At 42.6% G+C, this 21,511-nt stretch overlaps 1 protein-coding gene across 7 annotated transcripts in view; it reads left to right on the top strand.

Annotated features, from left to right (window-relative positions):
* HSF2BP (heat shock transcription factor 2 binding protein) overlaps positions 1–21,511 on the top strand; it is a 128,014-nt gene that overhangs the window by 54,681 nt on the left and 51,822 nt on the right. For all 7 annotated transcript variants that reach the window (XR_010154406.1, XR_008541558.2, XR_008541557.2 and 4 more), the window contains exon 8: positions 12,431–12,534. Coding sequence is in view for 4 of the 7 variants with exons in the window: in XM_531485.8 (XP_531485.2) it covers positions 12,431–12,534 (104 nt within the window). In the remaining 3 variants the exon portion in view is untranslated. The remainder of the gene's footprint in view (positions 1–12,430; positions 12,535–21,511) is intronic.

Below are 21,511 nucleotides of genomic sequence, written 5' to 3'. Positions count from 1 at the left end.
AGTGTGTGGCATGTGTGTGGTGTGTGGTGTGTCATGTGTGAGTGGTGTGCGTATGGTGTGTGAGTGGTGTGTGTGTGGTGTATGTGGTGTCTGAGATGCGTGTGAGTGCGGTGTGTAGTGTGTGTGGTGTGTGGTGGTGTGTGTGTGTGGTGCGGGGTGTGGTGTGTGTGTGGTGTGTGTGCTGTATGATGTGTGTGTGGTGTATGATGTGGTATGTGTGGTGTGTGTATGGTGGTGTGTGTATATTGGTGTGCGTGCGATGTGTGTGTTGTGTGTGTGGGGTGTGTATGGTGTGTGGTGTGTGTGGGGTGTGTATGGTGTGTGTAGTGTGTGGTGTGTGTATGGTGTGCGTGCTGTGTGGTGTGTGTGGTGTGTGCGTGGTGTGTGTGGGGTGTGTATGGTGTGTGTGTAGTGTGTGTGGTGTGCGTGCTGTGTGGTGTGTGTGTGGTGTGTGCGTGATGTGTGTGTGTGGTGTGTTTGTGGTTTGTGCGTGGTGTGTGTGGTGTGTGTGATGTGTGTGAGTGGTGTGTGGTGTGTGTGATGTGTGTGAGTGGTGAGTGGTGTGTGGTGTGTGGTGTGTGCTGTGGTGTGTGTGTGTAATCCTCCTGCCTCTGTGTTGAGCCTTCCTCTGGGATGTGCCCTGTTGCCTGTCATTTCTTGCTCCAGTATTTCCAGTGCTCCTGCTCCACTGGCTCCTGTTTAGCCTTTTGTCTTCCCAGGCCACGGCTGCCCTTTCAAACCACTAGCCAGCCTGGGTTTACCATGACATGTTGCATTTTCCCAGAATGCAGAGCTGGCTCATGGTGTGTTCTTTTTGCCTCCCCCAGAAATCCCTGTGGGCCCTGCAGGTCAGTGGTGGATCAGACTGGATTCTGCTATTGGGCCACATGTCCATGTCTTTTGTGGCAAACATTCATAGGGTTGTACATGGGACATTGTTGTGACTCAGCCTCTGTGAGTTTTTTCAGTGGCATAGCCTCCCCAGCCATATGGTTTCGGGCTGTTCCTAGTTTATCTGCCTTTTTTGTGAAGACCCTGTTTTTAACTCTCCAAATCTAGGAACTTCCAGCATATGGTGGCCAGTCACACCAGCTGACCTTGGAGGCCCCTCAAGGTGGTTGGTGCTGCCAGCAGGATGACTGGATTCTGTTTACTGTAGTGGTCGTAGCTTTTCAGTCTTAGCCATACCTCATGGGTAATTTCCCCCATTCCCATCAGCCTCTCAGGTGTCTGCTGGAAATGGCCACTTGACAGAACTGTGTGCAGGGTGAGCTCTGTCAGCCAAGGCTGGGGCAGTTCAGTGCAGTCAGCTGGTGGCATGCCCCTGGCAGGGTTCTGTCTGTTTCGTCTCTGTGTATTTCTCCTTAGTCATTCAGCCATGGAATGACATGTGTCAGGAGTGTCCCCCTTCGTCACCACCTCAGTCCATTTCCTTCCCCTCCGGCCACTGGTCACCCAGGCTTGTGCTCCCAGGGCCTGGTGTGGGCAGGATCTGTGCTGTGCCTGGACCTTGGGATTGCGGGGGGGCTCTGAGTGCTGTCCTGGCACTGAGCTGCATGTGGAGGGCCCAGAGTCTCCTTTCTGTGGCTCCTCTTTCTCCACTGCTGTGACATGACCCTGGCATTTCCATTCTCCTTGATACTTGGTAACACTTAGGCAACTGCAATTATTATTTTTTTTTATTAGACTTGTGGATTTCTCCAGCGTTTAAAGTTTCCCTTCCTTTTTTTGTACATCCTTATGGAGGCCGGGTTATTTTTTTTCCTCACTGCCCACGCTGCCTATGATTTTACCAGTCCTTGAGTAGGCCATGAAAGGCCTTTTCACATCTACACTAGCGGCTTCTCAGGTCAGACCTGCTGGAGGTGTTATTGAAGGGGATGGCAGAAGGCCCAGAGTTTAAGGTGGTTCTTCATCCCGAGTGAGGAGAGAGGCCTCTGGGGTGGGAGCTACCCACATTCCTGAATGGTCACTTGGTTCTCAGGATAACACTCTCCTTGGATTTCCAGTTGGGGTGTAGTGTCTGTGATGAGAACACCTCTGCTTTTACTAAGCTGAGGTAACTGACACAGTGCATTTCACTGTCAATGGGCCAGAGAATATTTGGCATGTGTGGGAGAACAGTGGCTCAGTAAGGTTTTCTCATCCAGGCACAGGGTAGAGGGTTACAGAAATGCCTCTTGGAGTTTGGGCTCTATGTGGTTCCTGTTTCTCGAAGTTACTGTTGGTTTATCCTGCCCAGCATCTTCCCCAGGTGTTACCAGTTGAATGTCATCAGTGAGAGTATGGCTTGTGAAAGTTTCTGGGTTCTTTGTGCAGATGACTTCAGAAGCAGCTCTGAGCTCTGCAGGAAAACCAGCTCACCTTTGTGGGCAAATGAGGGTGATGGTATCGTCCCATTTCTCTGTGGAGTAGCTGTGTGGCTGCATCTGCAGGTTGGAGCCACCCACAAGCTCCCGTTTTCCAAAGAATTCGTCTGGAATAGTCACAGTGCAGATTGCATTTTTCGAAGATGCTTCTAGAAGTGTTTCCACAAAATGTCTTAAGACAATAGCAGCCTTTTAGAACTAAGTGTGGAGAGGAAGCTGTGAAGCTTGTACCACACTTTGTTCACTAGTTGCTTTGTTTGTCTCTCTCCCGTTTCCTGTAAACTTCTGGAGAGTGTGGAGTCCAGGACAGAGAAGATGCTCAGTAAATGTTGCATGATGAATGAGAGCAAATCCTCACTTTCTGGGTGTGGTTCTCCCTTGTTTGTTATTAAAAGTTCTACAGAGTGTTACTGTGCATTTTGGTGGCCCGATCCCTTTTTCACATAAGTATTGGCTGAAAAGAAATCTTTAGACATGATGCGGTTTCTAACCAGTTTCCAGTCAAAGCTTTAGTAACTCTAGATAGGAAAGTTATCATTAGGGATCTTGTAAGATAATTTTAAGACATTGCATTACAATTAATTGTCCTAATGAAGGAAGTATGTTTTCAAGACAAACTCTATCTAGATAATGTTCAAATTCCTAAGTTTAGAGTCCTCATCATTTCCAGATATTAACAAAAGTCAATATCTGGAAGTCATTTGGGGCCTGTGAACTAATGTGTATTATTTCCAGGTGGTACAGCTTTCAGCTACAATGTGCTTACCAGCCACTGAATTGGTCTCTGTTGAGTTACAAATTGGTAGATGGTGCTGTGAACATCGGCTCTTCTGAAAGGCATTTTTGGGTTTTACCCTGTCTAGTTTGGTCATTCTGTGTACATTTTAAGAAAAAACAGGTATAACTAAGTAATTTGCTTATTTGGCCTTTTCAATAAGGAAAAGGCAAATAACCAAATACACAAATAGGCAAAAGAAAAAAATCAGGCAATTTACAGAATAAAACACGCAGCAGCTTCATAAACATGGGAAAGATTCTTGCTCTCCATAGTAATCAGGGGAAAGCAAATGATAACCCTAATAAGATGCCTTTTCGGTGCCTCTCATTGACAAAAAATCACAGTCTGATGATTACAAGCTTCCGATTGGACGTGAAGCCACAGTGAAGCTTACACCTGTCCATGTGCTGCTGGAGGGTACGTGGAGCCAGCTGGCCTGTGTCTGTGGAGGCTGTGTCTGCACATGCCGAGGACAGAGTCCCTGTCTGCATGTGTACTCCAGAGAACGTTTTCCATAGGATACCAGGATGCTTGTACAGAAAATGTTATAGCAGTGGTGTTTGTAATAGCACAAACTAGGAAATTACCTAAATGTCTACAAGATGGAGAATAGATAAATAAATTGTGATTAGTTAAAAAGTTGGCATATATCAGTGGAAATAGGTTGGAGCTATAGAAATCAACATAAACGAATCTCACCATGGCGTGGAAGATTGCCTGCAGTATGCTGCTGTTGATGCAGACGTGCAAAGAAAAAAGATTCCATACCTAAAGTATTAGCAATGCGTGGCTAGTTTAAATATCAGACATAGCTGTGGTTACACCTCCCTGAAGCACGCCTTTGGGTAGCGTTCACCAAGGGAATTCAACTCTGGTTATAGGGTTTCTTTCTTAACCAGGGAGGTGGGTATTGTATTATTCTTTATATCTTTTTGTATGTCTTCATTGTAACATAATAGATACAAATTGACATACAGATATTTGAGGATGACATGATATAGACCACAGGTTTTTAGGTTCTAACTTGACTGAGGAAAGAGGCACAGAATCTAAAGTCTGTTAAGTCATTACTTACTGTACTCTGTCTAATGAAAAATTGGTAGGCCTCTTAAGTTTCTGTCAAGAATAATTTGGTCTAAAAATGTAATATTGCTGTGCCAATTGCTTTCTCAAATTACATGCAGTCTTTTGTAAGAATTTTATTACTTATTGTACTGTAGAATTACTTCATGGTGCTAATTTGACTACCTTAGATTTTGGTCAGTTTAGCATCACTGATTGGCTTGTTTCTGGGTAGTGAACTTCACAGATACTCCTTTTTCTTGCTTATTTTTATTGCTAGTTTGTTTTGAAGTACTGGGCGTGTTTATTCTGTTACTCGTAGGTTGCAAGTTATATTTTCTTTTAAGATGAAGAATAAGGTGGTCAAGTTGTCATTTTTACCTTTAGTGACTCAGTTGTGTTGGCCTGTGGAGGAGTGCTTTCTTGCTTTTCACACCTTGTGCTTGTTCAGCCCTGAGACCTTGTATATTTAGGTAAAGAGAACTTGCTTTTTATCGAAGATGAGTTACTCGTGTTGCTTATGTAGCATTTCGAGTTCACCAGTACCTTTATTTTAGCCATATTTTCAGTCCTTTTAAATGTCAGATGTGTCTTAGATGATCAAGACTGCAGAGACTGGGAAGTTGCTCTTTTGGAGCCCATTAGCCCCATTTATAACAGGTTTTCTGCTGAGGTTTGTGGCAGGAAGCAGAATTTGCCTACTTTTTTTTTTTTTTGTCATTGGAAGAAAAAGTCTAACACTTAGTACACTAGTTTGAGAAATAACATTTTCTTTCTTCCTTTTTTTTTTGAGACCAAGTCTCACTTTATTGCCCAGGCTGTAGTACAGTGGTGCCATCTTGGCTCGCTGCAACCTCTGCCTCCCGGGTTCAAATGATTCTCCTGCCTCAGCCTCCCGAGTAGCTGGGACTACAGGTGTGCGCCACCACGCCCAGCTAAGTTTTGTATTTTTAGTAGAGATGAGGTTTCACCATGTTGGCCAGGCTGGTCTCGAACTCCTGACCTCAAGTGACCTGCCCGCCTCAGCCTCCCAAAGTGCTGGGATTACAGGCATGAGCCACTGCATCTGGCCAAGAAATAACATTTAATATTTCAATATTAGAAGAGTAAAATGAATGGGCAGTCTCTTTAGACTTGATAATTGGAAACTTGATACACTATTTATAAATATTTTTGGTTGGAATAGAAATGTTATATTAGACGAAACATTTGCATAAGAAACAGTTTTTTGGGTTTATTTTTTGCTAACTCTTGTGTGACCTAGAAGTCTTTGGTCTTCTGTGAGATGTATCTTGGCAGTGACGTGAGGTCTCAGGTGGCAACATGGTTGTTGTAAGTATGTGTTTCATTTTAGCTTCTTAAGGATAACTGATTTTGACCAAATATGAAAATTTAAAGACATCTGCCAACTTGGGAGTTGTTTTTGCCACCTTAAATCTAAATGGCAGTCAGCAAAGAATTTCAACTGGCCATCTTTTCAGAAGGTTGCCCTGTATTACAGTTATTACCAGATGCTAGCTTTGCTTTTTAAGACATACAGAAGATTGGTTTATCTTAGTTTCATGCTGTAAGGCAGAGGTCAGCAAACTTTTTCCGTAAAGTGTCAGACAGAAAATATTTTAGGCTCTTGGGGTCGTACGATCTCTGTTGCGGTGACTCAGTTCTGCTGTTACTGCCTGTGTGAAAGCAGCCTTGGGCAATATATTTAATTCTAAGGAATTCCAACTCTCTGTGTTTGTGATCTGAAGCAGGAACTTTTCTTGGAATACTGGATTCGACACCTCACTGAATTCTAGTTAAGGTGCTAAATTTTCCTCATGAACACTACATTTGAATAGCCCTTAATACCTCATTAAATAGGTTACTAGTGAGTAGCTTTTGAATTCATGTAAAAATTGTCAGTGAAACTTGAAAGAACTTGCAGTGTGGCTTATTTTGTAGCCCGCTGGGAGGCTGAGGACCTTGTTTTGAGAACTGAGCACCCTGCTCTGGAGGGTGCTTGCATAGCTCTGTCTTTTCTGGCTCCAGAGCATTGCCAGGGACTTTGAAAGTACCCATGGTCGGCCAGGGACGGTGGCTCATGCCTGTAATGCCAGCACTTTGGGAAGCCGAGGCAGGTGGGTCACCTGAGGTCAGGAGTTTGAGACCAGCTTGGCCAACATGGTGAAACCCCGTCTCTACTAAAAAAAAAACAAAAAAAAACAAAACAAAAATTAGCCGGGTGTGGTGGCGCACGCCTGTAGTCCCAGCTACTCAGGAGGCTGAGGCAGGAGAATTGCTGGAACCTGAGAGGCGGAGGTTGCAGGGAGCCGAGATTGCACCACTGCACTCCAGCCTGTCTGTCTCTCTCAGCGACAGAGCGAGACTCTGTCTCAAAACAAAAAAACAAAAAAACAAAAAAAAGAAAGTGCCTATGGTCACATGGGTGAGAAGGAAGACCTTAGGTTTTATATATTTTGATCTTTAATCACTGGGAGTTGATTGACTTTTCAGTAAATAAATTGAGTGCTTATTGTGTCCAGTCTTACTATACTAGTTTGTGAGATGATAAAGATAAGGCACGGAGCTTGCTTTTGACAAAGTTTAGTAGGGAAACCAGAGATTTTAATAGAGAACTACAATAGAAATTTTCTATGGCATGCATGTGTTACATGTACCATAGTATATTTAGTTAGTCCCTTTATAATGGACTTGGTCAGTATTACTGATTTTCCTTTTGCCTTAGGCTCCAGTATGTGACCAGTTCCATCTTTATTTAAAATTTTGGGCTGGGCACAATGGCTTATGCCTGTAATCCCAGCACTTTGGGAGGCCGACGTGGGAAAATTGCCTGAGGCCGAGAATTCAAGACCAGCCTTGGCAAGATGGCAAGACCTCATACAAAAAATTAAAAAATAAGCTGGGTGTGGTGGCACATGCCTGTAGTCTCAGCTACTCAGGAGGCTGAGGCAGGAGAATTGCTTGAGCCCAGGAATTCTAGGTGGCAGTGAATAATGACTGTGCCACTGCATTCCAGCCTGGGTGACAAAGTGAGACCCTAGCTCTAGGAAAAAAAAGTAAAAATTAAAGTTTTGCTTATTAGGGCATTTTTAATATTATTTTTTAAAATATTGAATTACAGTGTTAAAAAAATATGGGCTACTGGGCATTTTGATACTCCCTTAAATTTACACCCAAAGCAAGTGGCTTACTCTCCTCATCCTAGCCGGCTGTGCTAGTTCAGTGTTTATTTGATAGCATGTGTACTGGAGGTGGCAGAAGGTAGGTTGTGGGGGCTCTGGACTCTGTTATCTTTTCCTGAAGGGAATTATGTGTGTCCTAGCTGGCTGTCAGCTTTGCCTGACTCATACCTGAGCTCTGGCTCTCTGGATGTGGTCTGCAGCAGAGCTGTGCCTCATTCCTCTGCCTTGCAGCTCTCCCTCTTTCTCTGCCTCACACTTGTGCCATTTAGAGGCCAGGACCTTGGAGGGTTTTCATGCACATTTTAGTGCTCCCTTGTTCTGAAACCCTCCTTTCTAGGTATCTTCTTCCCTTTCTTTCCACCCTGGTGACCCTGGACTCTGTGGTTTTACTTCTCAAGCTGGTCATCCCCAGGTTTCTGATTGAGGGTCGCTGCCTGGTGCTATGTGGCTTTGTCTAAACCTCAATATATTTGCCTCTTTATAAAAAAAAAAATTCTCTCTCTTTTTTTTTTTTTTTTTTGAGACAGGGTCCTGCTCTGTCACGCAGGCCAGAGTGCAGTGGCTGGCACCGTCACAACCCTGCAGCCTTGACGTCCCTGGGCTCAAGTGAGTCTCTTGCCTCAGCCTTCCGAGTAGCTGAGACTCTAGGCATGTGCCACCATGCCTATCTAATGGTTTTTTTTCTGTTGTTGTTTGTTTTTTAATGAAGAGATGGGATCTTGTTGTGTTGCCCAAGCTGGTTTTGAACTCCGGGCTCAAGCAGTCTTCCCACGTTGGCCTCCCAAAGTGCTGGGATTATAGGCATGAGCCACCCCTCTTCTTTCAAGGGGGCACTTCTCTTCAGTTTCTGCCTGCCTTTGGCTGCTTTCCATTCCCCTTAAATGGTTCCTATATTTTGTTCAGAATTTGTGATTCTTATTGGTGGAGGGTTAGTCCAATGCAAGTTACTCTGCCATTGCTGCAGCTATTTTTTTCTGGAATAAGTATTAAAGGCCGTGTGTGTGTGTGTGTGTGTGTGTGTATTTCACTAGCATCACAAGTTTTATTTTTGTATATTCATTCTTGTTCAGTTGCCCAATTTTCCTCATAATTTCTTTGACTTATTCTTATAGAGATGTACTTTCAGTTTTCTAAATGTTGGAGTTTTAAAACTTACTTAAAAATGATTTTTAACTTAATTATGTGGTGGATCAGAGAATCAGCTTAATGTATTAAGTGCTATAAGAGGTGCCTTAAAATCTACCATTATTGTGGACTGGTCAGCATTTTCTTGTAGTTTTATCAATTTGTGCCTTTATGTATTTTTGAGGCTATATTATTAGGTACATACAAGTTTAAAATGCTACCCTCCTGATGAACTGAACTTTTCAGTATTAAATATTTAGCCTTGCCGGGCGTGGTGGCTCATGCCTGTAATCTCAGCACGTTGGGAGGCTGAGGTGGGCGGATCATGAGGTCAGGAGTTCGAGAGCCTAACCAACATGGTGAAACCCCATCTCTACTAAAAATACAACAATTAGCTGGGTGTGGTGGCATGTGCCTGTAATCCCAGCTACTCAGGAGGCTGAGGCCTAGTCACTTGAACCCGGGAGGCGGAGGTTGCAGTGAGCCGAGATGGCGCCACTGCACTCTAACTCTGTTTCACAAAAAAAAAAAAAAAAAAAAAAAAAAAAATTAGCCTCTTAATTTTTAAAGATGCTTTCCCTTCTTTTAACATTATTATTATTTTTAGTTATTATTTTTGAGATAGGGTCTTGCTCTGTCACACAGGCTGGAGTGTAGTAGCACTGTCACAGCTCACTGCAGCCTCGACCTCCTGGGCTCAAGTGATCTTCCCACCTCAGCTGCTCCAGTAGCTGGGACCACAGGGGCGTGCCATCATGCCCAGCTGTTTTTGTATTTTTTGCAGAGACGGGGTCTTGCCATGTTGCCCAGGCTGACCTCCAACTCCTGGGCTCAAGCTGCCCGCCCACCTCAGCCTCTGAAAGTGTTGTGATGATAAGCCTGAGCCACTGCACTCAGTCTGTTTTCTTTTCTGTTAATGTAGCTACCTCAGCCTTCTCTTTCTTCTTTTTTCATTAGTATTTGTTTGATATATCTTTTCCCATTCTTTTACTTTCAACTTTCTGCAAACTTTTTTTTTTAGAGTCTCACTCTGTTGCCCAGGCTGGAATGCAGTGGTGCGATCTTGCTTCACTATAACCTCTGCCTCCTGTGTTCAAGAGATTCTCCTGCCTCAGCCTCTCTAGTAGTTGGGACTACAGGTACACATCACCACATGTGGCTATTTTTTAATATTTTCAGCAGAGACAGGGTTTTGCCATGTTGGCCAGGGTGGTCTTGGACTCCTGGCCTCAAGCAGTTTGCCCACCCTGGCCTCCCAAAGTGCTGGGATTACAGGTGTGAGCCACCACTCCTGGCCCCTTTCTGGAAACTTTTGTTTCAGGTGTGTTTCTTTGAAACAGTCCATGGTTGCATTTTGTTTTTCCTTTAATCTAACCATCTATAATCTATGCCTTTTAATAGGAGTATCCTGTTCATTAACATTTGTGATTAATGAAATAATTGGATTTATTTATTCTGTCATATTTTGTTTTTCTTTTTATTATGATTTTTCCAAGTTATCTTTCCCTCCCTACCTCTTTCTCCCTCGCTTCCTCCCACCGTCTTTCTTCCTTCTCTCTCTCCCTTCTCTTTTCGTTCCTTTTCTATTCTTTCTTTCAACAGGGTCTTACTCTGTTATCTTTCTTTCAAAGTCACTAAGATCTTTTCTGAGTTCATTTTATTCTTCTAGTGTCTTGAAAGTTTACCCTTGTTTCTTTCAGTGATAGCCCCCTTTTTAAAGCATGATTTGATGTATTTGGTATACTTGAAAGTAATTAATGTCTTTCTCACCTAAACAGTAGAAGGATCTTAGAATGCTCTAATACTTACACCCTGGATTATATGCATTCATGGACTGTATCTTAGCTCTGTTGAAAAGTTTCAGAAATCCCATAGAGTAGACATTTTAATGACTGCTTTTACCCCCCAGTGTTTACTTCTGTACACTCACATCCCTTTACTTACTCCCTCCTTGTATCTCAGAACATTCTTCCAACGTCATTTTCCTTTTTCTGAAGTCTGTCCTTCAAATTCTTTCAGTTCAGATATGTTTAAAAATGTCTGAGATTTTCTTTGACAACATTTTTACTTTACCTCTTTTGTTGAAAATATTTTTGCTGGGTTCACAATTCTAGCTTTATTATTATTTTCTCTTTACCCTTGGTAGATATAGAGAGCCCAGCTTTTGGTGTAATTACTCTTTTATAGGTAATATGTCCTTTCTCTCTGGCTGCTTTACAAAATTTGTCTTTAATTTTCTAAAGTTTGATTGTGATGTGTGTAGATTTGTATTTATTTTTTATCTTTCTTGAGATGTTTTTGTGCCTCCTGAATCTGAGGGTTTATATTTACTCATTTCTGGGAAATATTTTTGAAACATTTTTTTCCTTCATTCTTTCTGTTCTTTCTTTGTGGACCCTATTTGGAAGAATGTTGAACTTTTCCACCTTTGCCTCCTTGTACTTTTATCTTTCTTTAATCTGTTTTTCTTTCTTGCTGTAGTTTCTTAAGCTGTCTTTTCTGTTTAGTATTTCTCCTTTTCCATGTGTCTAATTACCCTTGAGTTTTACATTTTAATTATTGTTTTCATTTTTGTACATTCTGCTGTTATTTTTGAATTGGCTGGTCATTCAAAATAGTAATCCTAGCTTCTTGATTATGTTTTTAATTTCTTTTAAAATTGTCTTCACCCATTAAACATACCAGTTTTATATTCTGCAGTTGATACTTCTAGTATCTGAAAAATTTTTGGTTCTAGCCCTGTTATTTGTTCTTTGTGCTGGCTGTTGCTTACCTGGTCTTCTTTTTCTCATGCGTCATATTATGATTTTTGTTATGAACTCCCATTTGCTAGTATGTATTTGTGGGAATTCTTTGAAGACCAGGTTGAGGATCCTTTCCTTTAATGTCCAGGAAGCTGGGGGAGCTTCTATCCCAGGTCTGTTTTATATTAAAATTACTGGCTTGGGGATTTTTCAGGCCTGCCAAAAATGTGAATTCATGCTAAGCTTGAAAGTTTCCTCTCTTCTGGTTTCTGCAGGGCCTGTGAAATGAATGTCCGTGTCTCTCTGAGGCTTTTCGCTCGGTCCCTCTGCGTGAAGCCACTGTAACTGAAGCTCTAGTCTTTTGGAATTGTAGCATCTTTTTCACTTTCCTCTGAGATTTTGTGCTCTTACTTTGTTCCTGATCAGAGATGTTTTCCTTTGATTTCTTGCAAACTCATTCATTATTTCAAAGGCTTTGCAAAAAATATTTGTCTAGCCTTTTTATTGCTCTGCAGTGTAAAGTGTTTGGGTTCTCTGTATTTTGCAGTATTTGCAGAAACCAAAGTCCTGTAGTTTCTGACTTTCATCAGACTCTGCATTGCCAGCCACGGTTCAATCCCAAAACAGCTCATAAAGTCCTGTCCTATTCAGTAAACTGCTCTGTTGGTTGTGAGGGATGGTTGGGTTGTAGTATTCTTCATTCCTTGTACTGTGATTATGTAGTCCTGTGGCCTGACCTGGCTACCTGGATGTCATGCGTAATGTTCATTGAATGAAAATATGTCATTAGGTTTTAGATGGCTGAATTGAACTTTGAGAGTACAGTACTCTTACAAATTGAGGGTAACCTGTATGTTAATGCAGGATTGGTAATAAAAGAAATGAATCAATAAATATGGTTTGTGAGGTTTCCCGTGGGACCCTCTCTGCATTCGAGACTCTTGATTATGTGAGGCTATGAAAGGCGGTATTATGTGATATCATTGCTGAAGTTTCCCATTTTCCTGTAGCCTCACATAGACAGATATTATTAATTCACATTATAGAATTGGACATCTAAAATGTGAGGGAAGCTCTAAATACGTTAAGTTCCTCTTAACTAGTAGGTATGTTTAGGGTGAAATGTAGTGTGGATGGAGCATTCCAACACCTTTTTCTTTTACATTTCAGGCTAATGCTGATGTCCCTATACAATGTAAGCATCAATTTGAAAGGCTTGAAATACATCAGCGAGAGTCCAGGATTCATCCCTTTGCTGTGGTGGCTTTTGAGTGGTAAGGGGGGTGGTTATCTGTACAGCTGCTTGTACGGGTTATGCAGTAGTCCTCCCTTATCCACGGGGCATACGTTCCAAGTTTCCTAGTAGATGTCTGAAACCAGAGATAGCACCAAATCCTCTATATATACTATATTTTTAAACATTCATACATCTGTATGTAAAGTTTAATTTATAATTAGGCATAGAGGTTATCAACAACTAATAATAAAATAGAACAATTATAATAATAAGCCAGCACCGCTACTCTTGTGCTTTAGGGTCATTATTAAGTAAAATAAGGGTTACTTGAACAACAGTGCTGTGGTACTACAGCAGTTGACCTGATGACCTAGATAGCTACTGAGTGACCTAAAGGGCGCGTAGCATATGCTGGACAAAGGGATGATTCATGTCCCTGATGGGATGGAGTGGGATGGCAGCATGAGATTTCATCATGCTACGCGGAATGGTGTGCAATTTAAAACTTAAGAATTGTTTATTTCTGGATTTTTCCATTTGATGTTTCCAGACCATGGTTGACTGGCTAAGTGAAACTGTGGAAAGTGAAACTGTGGATAAGAGGGGCCTACTGTATACCTGTTCTTCTGTAGCTGAAGGAAATTTTAAAGTATTAGAAAGTAGGATTGATTGTAAGATGTTCTTTCTTTTTAAAAAAGTCAAATTTTAGAAAATTTCTTGGTATGTTAAGTTTACTCTAGTTCTGTTTCTGAAGTATTGCTTTCAATTTGGTTATAATTTACTGGTGTCCCTACAACACAAAGAGAAATTGTCTCTTATAAAACAGCTGGTAAACAGCATCAGCCTATCCCATTCTCTATTACAGCACGTACTCTATGTGGGTATGTGGTTCTGTCAGATAAAAGAGAAGACCCATTGTTAAATAATTTGGGTAAAAAGAAATTGGAAAGACACTGCAGCTATGAAGAGAAGTACACATGTATAGTATGTGTGTGTTTTAAAATTTCTTTAAAAAGCTATCTTTACTGCATCCTTTCCTCTTCACCCTTAACTACCAATCTAACCTAAAGTTCTGTCCCAATTTCATCATAATTTTTAACACTATATGTTGTTTAATGAGTATACATTTCACCCATGTATAAAAATAAATTAATTTTCCTTATTTTTTTTATAATTCAAGTTAACCTCTTTTTTTTAGTGTCAGTTCCATTTGGTGGTGAATGCTTTTTTAAAAAATAGCTTTATTGATGTGTAATCGACATGTAATAAGTTGCATATATTTAAAGTGAACAATTGATAAGTGTTGATATAAATGTCCACCTGTAAAATTATTATCACAATCAAGGTAATGTGCAAACCCATCACCTCCAAAGGCACTTTGTGCCCCTTTGTGGTCCCTCCTTCCTGCTCCTCTCCCTGCTTTCCAGAGAGTGACTCGCCTCCTTTCTGCGCTGTAGTTAGTTTTCATTTTCTTTGATTTTATATAAGTGGAATCATAGTTTGTATTCTTTTTTGCCGTGCTTCTTTCACTCAGCATAATTATTTTGAGATCCATCCATGTTGATTTTGAGACCCATCCATGTCCATCCATGTGTCTATTAATAGGTCATTATTTTTTATTGCTAAATATTCCATGTTGTGGATATGCCACAATTGTGTATTCATTCAGCTAGTGATGGACATTTGGGTTGTCTCCAGCTTTTGACTACTATACATAAAGCTGCTGGGAGCATTCTTGTACAAGTCTTTGCATGGACATATGCTTTTGTTTCTCTTGGGTAAATACCTAGAAGTGGGATCACTGAGACATGTGGTAGGTGCATGTTAGTTTTTATGAAACTGCCACCCTGTTTTCCAAAGTGCTTGTACCATCTTACATTCCCAGCAGCATTGTATTAGTGTATGGTCATTCTCTTTAATTTTAGACATTCCAATAGGGATACCGTGATACTTCACTGTGGTTTTAATTTGTATTTTTGTTGTGACTAATGATGTTGAGTATCTTTTCATGTTTTGCCATTCACGTAACTTCTTTGATGATATCTGTTCGTATGTTTTGTTTATTTTAAAAAAAATTGGATAGATTCTTACTGAATATTGAGAGTTCTTTATGTATTCGGTTTGTGTCCTTTGACAAATGTGTTGGAAAAATATTTTTTCCCAGCTTGTGGCTTGTCTTTCATTCTCTTAAGAGCATCTTCTGAAGAGCAGAAGACCTATCTTAATTGTGATAAAGTTTATAATTCTTTTTCTTCGAAGAAGCATGCTTTTGTTGTAGAAATTTTTTCCTAAATCAGTGTCACAAAGGTTTTCTAATGTGTTTTCTCCTAGTAGTTTTATAGTTTTGCATTTCACATTTAGGTATATGATTTGTTTTGAATTGGTATCTGTTTGTGGTGAGAGTTTTTGTTGTTGTTGTTTTTATTTTTATCGTTTGCTTTGTTTTTTGCATAAGACTTTCTATCTAGTTGATCCAGTACCATTTGTTTTGAAGACTTTGTTCTCCAGGGAATTGCCTTTGCACCTTGTTGACAGTCAGTTGACAATACATGTGAAGGTCATTTTGGATTCTGTTCTGTTCCATTCATCTATTTTTGGATCATTATGCCAATACCATGCTTTATAATAAATCTTGATAGCTTTATAATAAATCTTAAAGTCAGGTAGTATAAGTCGTCCAACTTTGTTCTCTTTCAAGGTTGTTTTGGCTATTTTTAAGCCCTTTGCCTTTCCATATGAATTTAAAAATCAGCTCGTCACTTGCTACCAAAAAGAATCCTGTTGGAATTTTTATTGGGATTGTGTTGAATCAACAGTTCATTTTGGGGGATAATTGACACTTTAGCAATATCGAGACTTACAATCCATGAACACAAGTATATGTCTTCATTTATTTAGATATTGTCGAGACACAAGGGTCTCTCCTGTTTCTTCATGTGTTAAGAGCAGAGGAACTGACCTCCTTTGTTTCTGGCTAGCTTTTCAAGGATGTGTGTATAGCAGACATCCTTAGAGGACAGAGATACTGTCTCCTTCCAGAACAAAAAGGGTAGGTTTGTTTACACCTATGTAGTAAAGATAATGTTTCCCTCTAGGGCAAAGTTCAGCCAGAGCTTGGGGTTCCTCTCCTGTGACACAGCCCACACAGCATGTATGTGGCCTTGTGGAATTGGGTCTTAAACTGGCATAAATGCTCTGGCTATGGCTGTTGCTATAACAAGTTCTTGGTCTCAGACTCAAGAGTTTGTGTCTTCTGCCAGTGTCTGTAAGACTCTAGCATGCTAGCTTGTTAGCTTGCAAGCTTGCAAGTAGGGTAAAGCCCTAGACCCTCCACAGTTTGAGGGCAGGTCCAGGGGGCTATGCTTGTACTCCATTGATAACACTTACCCACCAGGGTTGGATACTTGACCAGACAGCTTTTTTCCTCTCAAGAATCATAGAATCAGAGGTGGTTCCTAGACCTGACCTATAAGGTAACTATTCAGGCTGGTTGTTATGGGCCATGAGCAAGCGGACAGTGTCAGTCTGTGGGAGAGGATGCTGGTGGTGCCAGGGAGAGAATAATTAAATAAGAATACCTAATACTTCTTGAGTACCAGTCATGGCTTTAAGTGTATTACGTTTGTTACATTTATGTCTGTCAGTACCCTGTAAGGTAAATACTGTTTCTGTATCATAGATGAAGAAACTGAGGCATGGAAGTGAGTAAGGTGCCAAGGTTATATAGTTATGGGGTGGTGGAGCTGAGATTTGAGACCCCGACCGCCTGGCTCCAGACCCTGTTTCCCAACAACGCTACAGGACTGCTGCTCAGCAGGACATGTCTCGGGTAGAAGCCTTAGTGCTGGATGACTTCTTATTTATTTATTTATTTATTTTTGAGATGGAGTTTCGCTCTTGTTGCCCAGGCTGGAGTGCAGTGATGCAATCTTGGTTCACTGCAACTTCCGCCTCCTGGGTTCAAGCGATTCTCCTGCCTCAGCCTCCCAAGTAGCTGGAATTACAGGTGCCTGCCACTACACCTGGCTAATATTTGTAATTTTAGTTGAGACAAGGTTTCACCATGTTGGCCAGGCTGGTCTCAAACTCCTGACCTCAGGTGATCCACCCGCCTCGGCCTCTCGGAGTGCCGGGATTACAGGCGTGAGCCACCGTGCCGGGCCAGTACTGGATGACTTCTCACGTTTAGTTGACATTAGGTCTGGCTTTGCTTGGCTTCTGGGTCAGTTGCCCTGAAACAATATGCCAGTCTCTACTTAGGCTAATTTGCAGCCAGTAATCCTACTTTCTCATAAAAAGAGGAGTTTAGCCTAAATGTTCTCTATGGCCCTTTTAGCTCTGGTCCTCCGGAAGTTTCCGGGGGTGAGTGAAAATTGTAATGAGTTTCATCTTAATTTATGCAGTTCTGTCAGTAGCAAGCAACCCAAGTTCCTGCCACTCGTCAGAGATTGTGTTCTTTGACTCAGGTGGACTTTTCCTGCTTAAGCTTTGGCTTATGGATAATATGAGGTGCTTGTTAAGTTGTGTTAATGCAATTTTTTTTTGCTTCTGGGACATCATCCCAGGCTTTCCTTTTTTTTTTTTTTTTTTTGAGACAGAATTTCGCTTTTGTTGTCCAGGTTGGAGTGCAATGGTGTGATCTCTGCTCACCACAACCTCCGCCTCCCGGCTTCAAGCGATTCTCCTGCCTCAGCCTCCTGAGTAGCTGGGATTACAGGCATGTACCACCACGCCCGGCTAATTTTGTATTTTTAATAGAGATGCGGTTTCTCCATGTTGGTCAGGTTGGTCTCGAACTCCCGCCCTCAGGTGATCTGCCCGCCTCAGCCTCCCAAAGTGCTGGGATTATAGGCGTAAGCTACCGCGCCTGGCCATCCCAGGCTTTCTTATCCGTGAAAATAATTACTGGTTCTTTCAACACAGTGAGCACAGCCCAACCCCTCATAAATCCATTGCAAGGTCATCTTACTTTAGAATCTTTAGAATCATTTGTTCTAAAGTCAAACAAAACAAGATCTGTTTAAGCCTAGGATGTTTGACTCCTGAGTTATGTATGGGATTACTTTAAATCTTAAATTATAGAATTTCCTATGTGTTTTAGAAGGTGAATATATAGTTTACTATAGAATAGGAAAATAGGAACAAAAATAGTTCGTGGTGCTGGTGGTAGTGGGACTGTTTTCAGAATTTAGACTGTTTTCAGAATCTAGAATCATAACTGCTTAGGACTAAGAGATAATTTGAAAACTGGCTTCTTCTATTCCTTTGGTTTTAGGTAGATCTAGTTTATGAAAATATACTGGACAGATAAGAAGCTCTTCTAATTTTTAAAAGATCAAGGAAAAGGAGAATTGTTTGAACCCAGGAGGCAGAGGTTGCAGTGAGCCAAGATCGTGCCACTGCACTTCAGTCTGGGCAACAAGAGTGAAACTTCATTTAAAAAAAAAATAAGATCGAGGAAAAAAAAGATCTTATTATCCCTTTCAGTAATCAGTTCCTACTTTTATCAATTTCTGTTAAGAAATTTGATATATTTTAATAAGTACACGAGCTTTGGACTCATTCAACCCAGATTTGAATTGCAGCTTTCCTGCTTGTGAACTTACCTAACCTTTTAGAATCCTGCTTTTCTGATCTATAAAATGAGAATTTCTACCTCAAGGATCTTAATGTATATTAAAATGCAATAGTGTTTAGGCCAACACCTAATGTAGTAGGTGTTAAATAGGTGCTAGTTTTCCTCTTTTATTTCTAATCTAAATATCTCATGCTTTAGGGATAAAAGACTTGAAATGAAAAAAAAAAAAATCTCATGCTGCAATGAAAACTCATTTTCTTTTGTTTGCTTGCTGTAAAGGTGGCAGGTTACTTTCAAGTATCTAGACTTCCCTGATTCAGAGTACGAGACCAGTTGCTATTAATCATCCCTGACTAAATCATCTCATTTCCTTTAACGTTTGCTAGATTTCATTTGTCTTCCCTTTGTTCAGCTACATGGCTGGCTTTTTCCCAGGCTTTGTCCACATTCTTCACATTCCTCTTAAGCCACAGAACTGGCATAGAACTCGAGCAAATAGCCGACGAGGACAGAGTGTATTGAGATGGTGGCCACATGTTACGTAACTGTTAATGCAGACTAGTATTGTGATCACAGGAAACTGCATTTCCTACCATGTTTTCAATGCTAAAAGGGCAGATAGGCGGTTATTTCCATCTTACATCTATTTGGCTTGTCTGAGTAACACAAAGCATTGATCAGGTTCTACCAGATTTGTGCCTTCAGCCCAGACCTCTGTCCTGAGCTCTAGCCTCATAGATTGAACTGTCTACTTGATATCTCCACATGGACATCTAATAAACATTCACATTCAATGTGTTCAGACTAAACCCCTAATCTTCCCTCACACCAAATTCTAATTTCTATTGATTACAATTCTATTTTTCTAGTGTCTCAGACTTTTAAAAAACCTTCGAGTGATTCTTGACTCCTTGACTCCTTTTAATCTCTTACGCCCTCATTCAGTCTGTTAGGAAATCCTGATGGCTCTACTTTCAAAACATCTCCAGAATCTGATCACCAGCTAGCACTCCCGCCTAGGTGTTTGTTTTTGTTTTTTTTTTTTTTTTGAGACAGAGTCTTGGTCAGTCGCCCAGGCTGGAGTGCAGTGGCACAGTCTTGGCTCATTGCAACCCTCTGCCTCCTGGGTTCAAGCGATTCTCCTGTCTCAGCCTCCCAGTAGCTGGGATTACAGGCGCCCATCACCACGCCCAGCTAATTTTCCCACCCAGTTTTGAGCCACCATCACCTTGGGTTGAGAGCTTCCTATAGGTCTCCCTATGTTCCATCCTTCCAGGCCATGAACTGGGAGCCAGGGGTATGATGGAAAAATCCCTGACCACCTCTCCTTACTGAACAGTCAAAATGCTGAGTGAGACACAAAAAAACATTTTACTTACTTATTTGATACAGTGTCTTGCAGTGTCACCTAGGCTGGACTGTAGTGGAGTGATGCTAGCTGACTGTAAATCGAATTCCTGGGCTCATGGGATCCTCCTGCTCCAGCCTCCTGAGTAGCTAGGACTACAGGCATGCACCACCATACTTGGCTAGTTTTTACAACATTTTTTTGTAGAGATGAGGTTTCACTATGTTGCCCAGGCTGGTCTTGAACTCCTGGTCTCAAGTGATCTTCCTGCCTTGGCTTCCGAAAGTGCTGGGATTACAGGTGTGAGCCACTTTTCCTGGCCACAAAATAAATAAATAAATAAATAATTAAATAAAATTATACCTAGAGCATGAAAGTCAAGTGAAAGTGGGAGGACAGAGAGGTTAACAGAGAACTTAACTTCTTGCTTTGAGGGTATTTTTCAAACTTGTCCTTTAGTTTCCATGGCTCCCAGGGTGTGGGGGATAGGAGACAAAGCCCCGGTCCCACCTCAGGTGAGCATCCTGAGAGGAAACTCCCAAGGGTCTTTCCCAGCAGTGTCGGGGTAAACTGAAGATACTCGCTTAATCCGAAAGTTTTTTAAGGAAAATTGTTTTGACCTTTGGCATTGAGTGTAGTGGGGGGAAAATCTCTTCTGAGAATTAGTAGGCTGGTTTTCATGCAGGTTTGAAGCTTTTATTCAAGCCACCTAGGTGGTCCCTAAGAGAGTTAATTTTTATATCAACTTGATTGGACCATGAGATGCCCAGACATTTGGCCAAACATTAACTCTGGGTATGTCTATGAGGATGTTTCTGGATAAGATTAACATTTGAACCAGGAGACTGAGTACAGCAGATTGCCTTCAGCCAGTTGAGTGGCTCTCATCCAGTCAGTTGGGGCCCCAACAGAATAAAAAGGCTGAATAAAAGGGATCTCTGCCTTGACTGTTTGAGCTGGGATGTGGGCCTTTTCCTGCCTTTGAACTCAAACTGAAACACCAGCTCTTGGGTCTCGAGCCTGCTGGCTTTCACGCTGGCACTACACATTGGCTGTCCAGAGTCTCCAGTGCGTGGACTGCAGATATTGGGACTCCCTCATCTCCCTCAGCAGGCCTTCATCTCCCTCAGCAGGCCCTTCATCTCCCTCAGCAGGCCTTCATCTCCCTCAGCAGGCCTTCATCTCCCTCAGCAGGCCTTCATCTCCCTCAGCCGGCCTTCATCTCCCTCAGCCGGCCCTCATCCCCCTCAGCAGGCCTTCATCTCCCTCAGCAGGCCCTCATCCCCCTCAGCCGGCCCTCATCTCCCTCAGCCGGCCCTCATCTCCCTCAGCCGTCCCTCATCTCCCTCAGCCGGCCCTCATCTCCCTCAGCCGTCCCTCATCTCCCTCAGCAGGCCCTCATCTCCCTCAGCCGTCCCTCATCTCCCTCAGCCGGCCCTCATCTCCCTCAGCCGGCCCTCATCTCCCTCAGCCGGCCCTCATCTCCCTCAGCCGGCCCTCATCCCCCTCAGCCGGCCCTCATCTCCCTCAGCCGTCCCTCATCTCCCGCAGCAGGCCCTCATCTCCCTCAGCCGTCCCTCATCTCCCGCAGCAGGCCCTCATCTCCCTCAGCCGGCCCTCATCCCCCTCAGCAGGCCTTCATCTCCCTCAGCAGGCCCTCATCCCCCTCAGCCGGCCCTCATCTCCCTCAGCAGGCCCTCATCCCCCTCAGCCGGCCCTCATCTCCCTCAGCCGTCCCTCATCTCCCACAGCAGGCCCTCATCTCCCTCAGCCGTCCCTCATCTCCCACAGCCGGCCCTCATCTCCCTCAGCCGGCCCTCATCCCCCTCAGCCGGCCCTCATCTCCCTCAGCCGTCCCTCATCTCCCACAGCAGGCCCTCATCTCCCTCAGCCGTCCCTCATCTCCCACAGCAGGCCCTCATCTCCCACAGCAGGCCCTCATTCCCCACAGCAGGCCCTCATCCCCCACAGCAGGGCCCCTCAGCAGGCCCTCATCTCCCTCAGCAGGCCCTTCATCTCCCTCAGCCGGCCCTCATCTCCCTCAGCCGTCCCTCATCTCCCTCAGCAGGCCCTCATCTCCCTCAGCAG

The sequence above is a fragment of the Pan troglodytes genome, chromosome 22, assembly GCF_028858775.2.
Source record: "Pan troglodytes isolate AG18354 chromosome 22, NHGRI_mPanTro3-v2.0_pri, whole genome shotgun sequence".
In the NCBI taxonomy this organism is placed as follows: Eukaryota; Metazoa; Chordata; class Mammalia; order Primates; family Hominidae; genus Pan; species Pan troglodytes.
The sequence above is the reverse complement of the archived record's forward strand: the minus strand, read 5'-3'. Positions and strand labels throughout refer to the sequence as shown.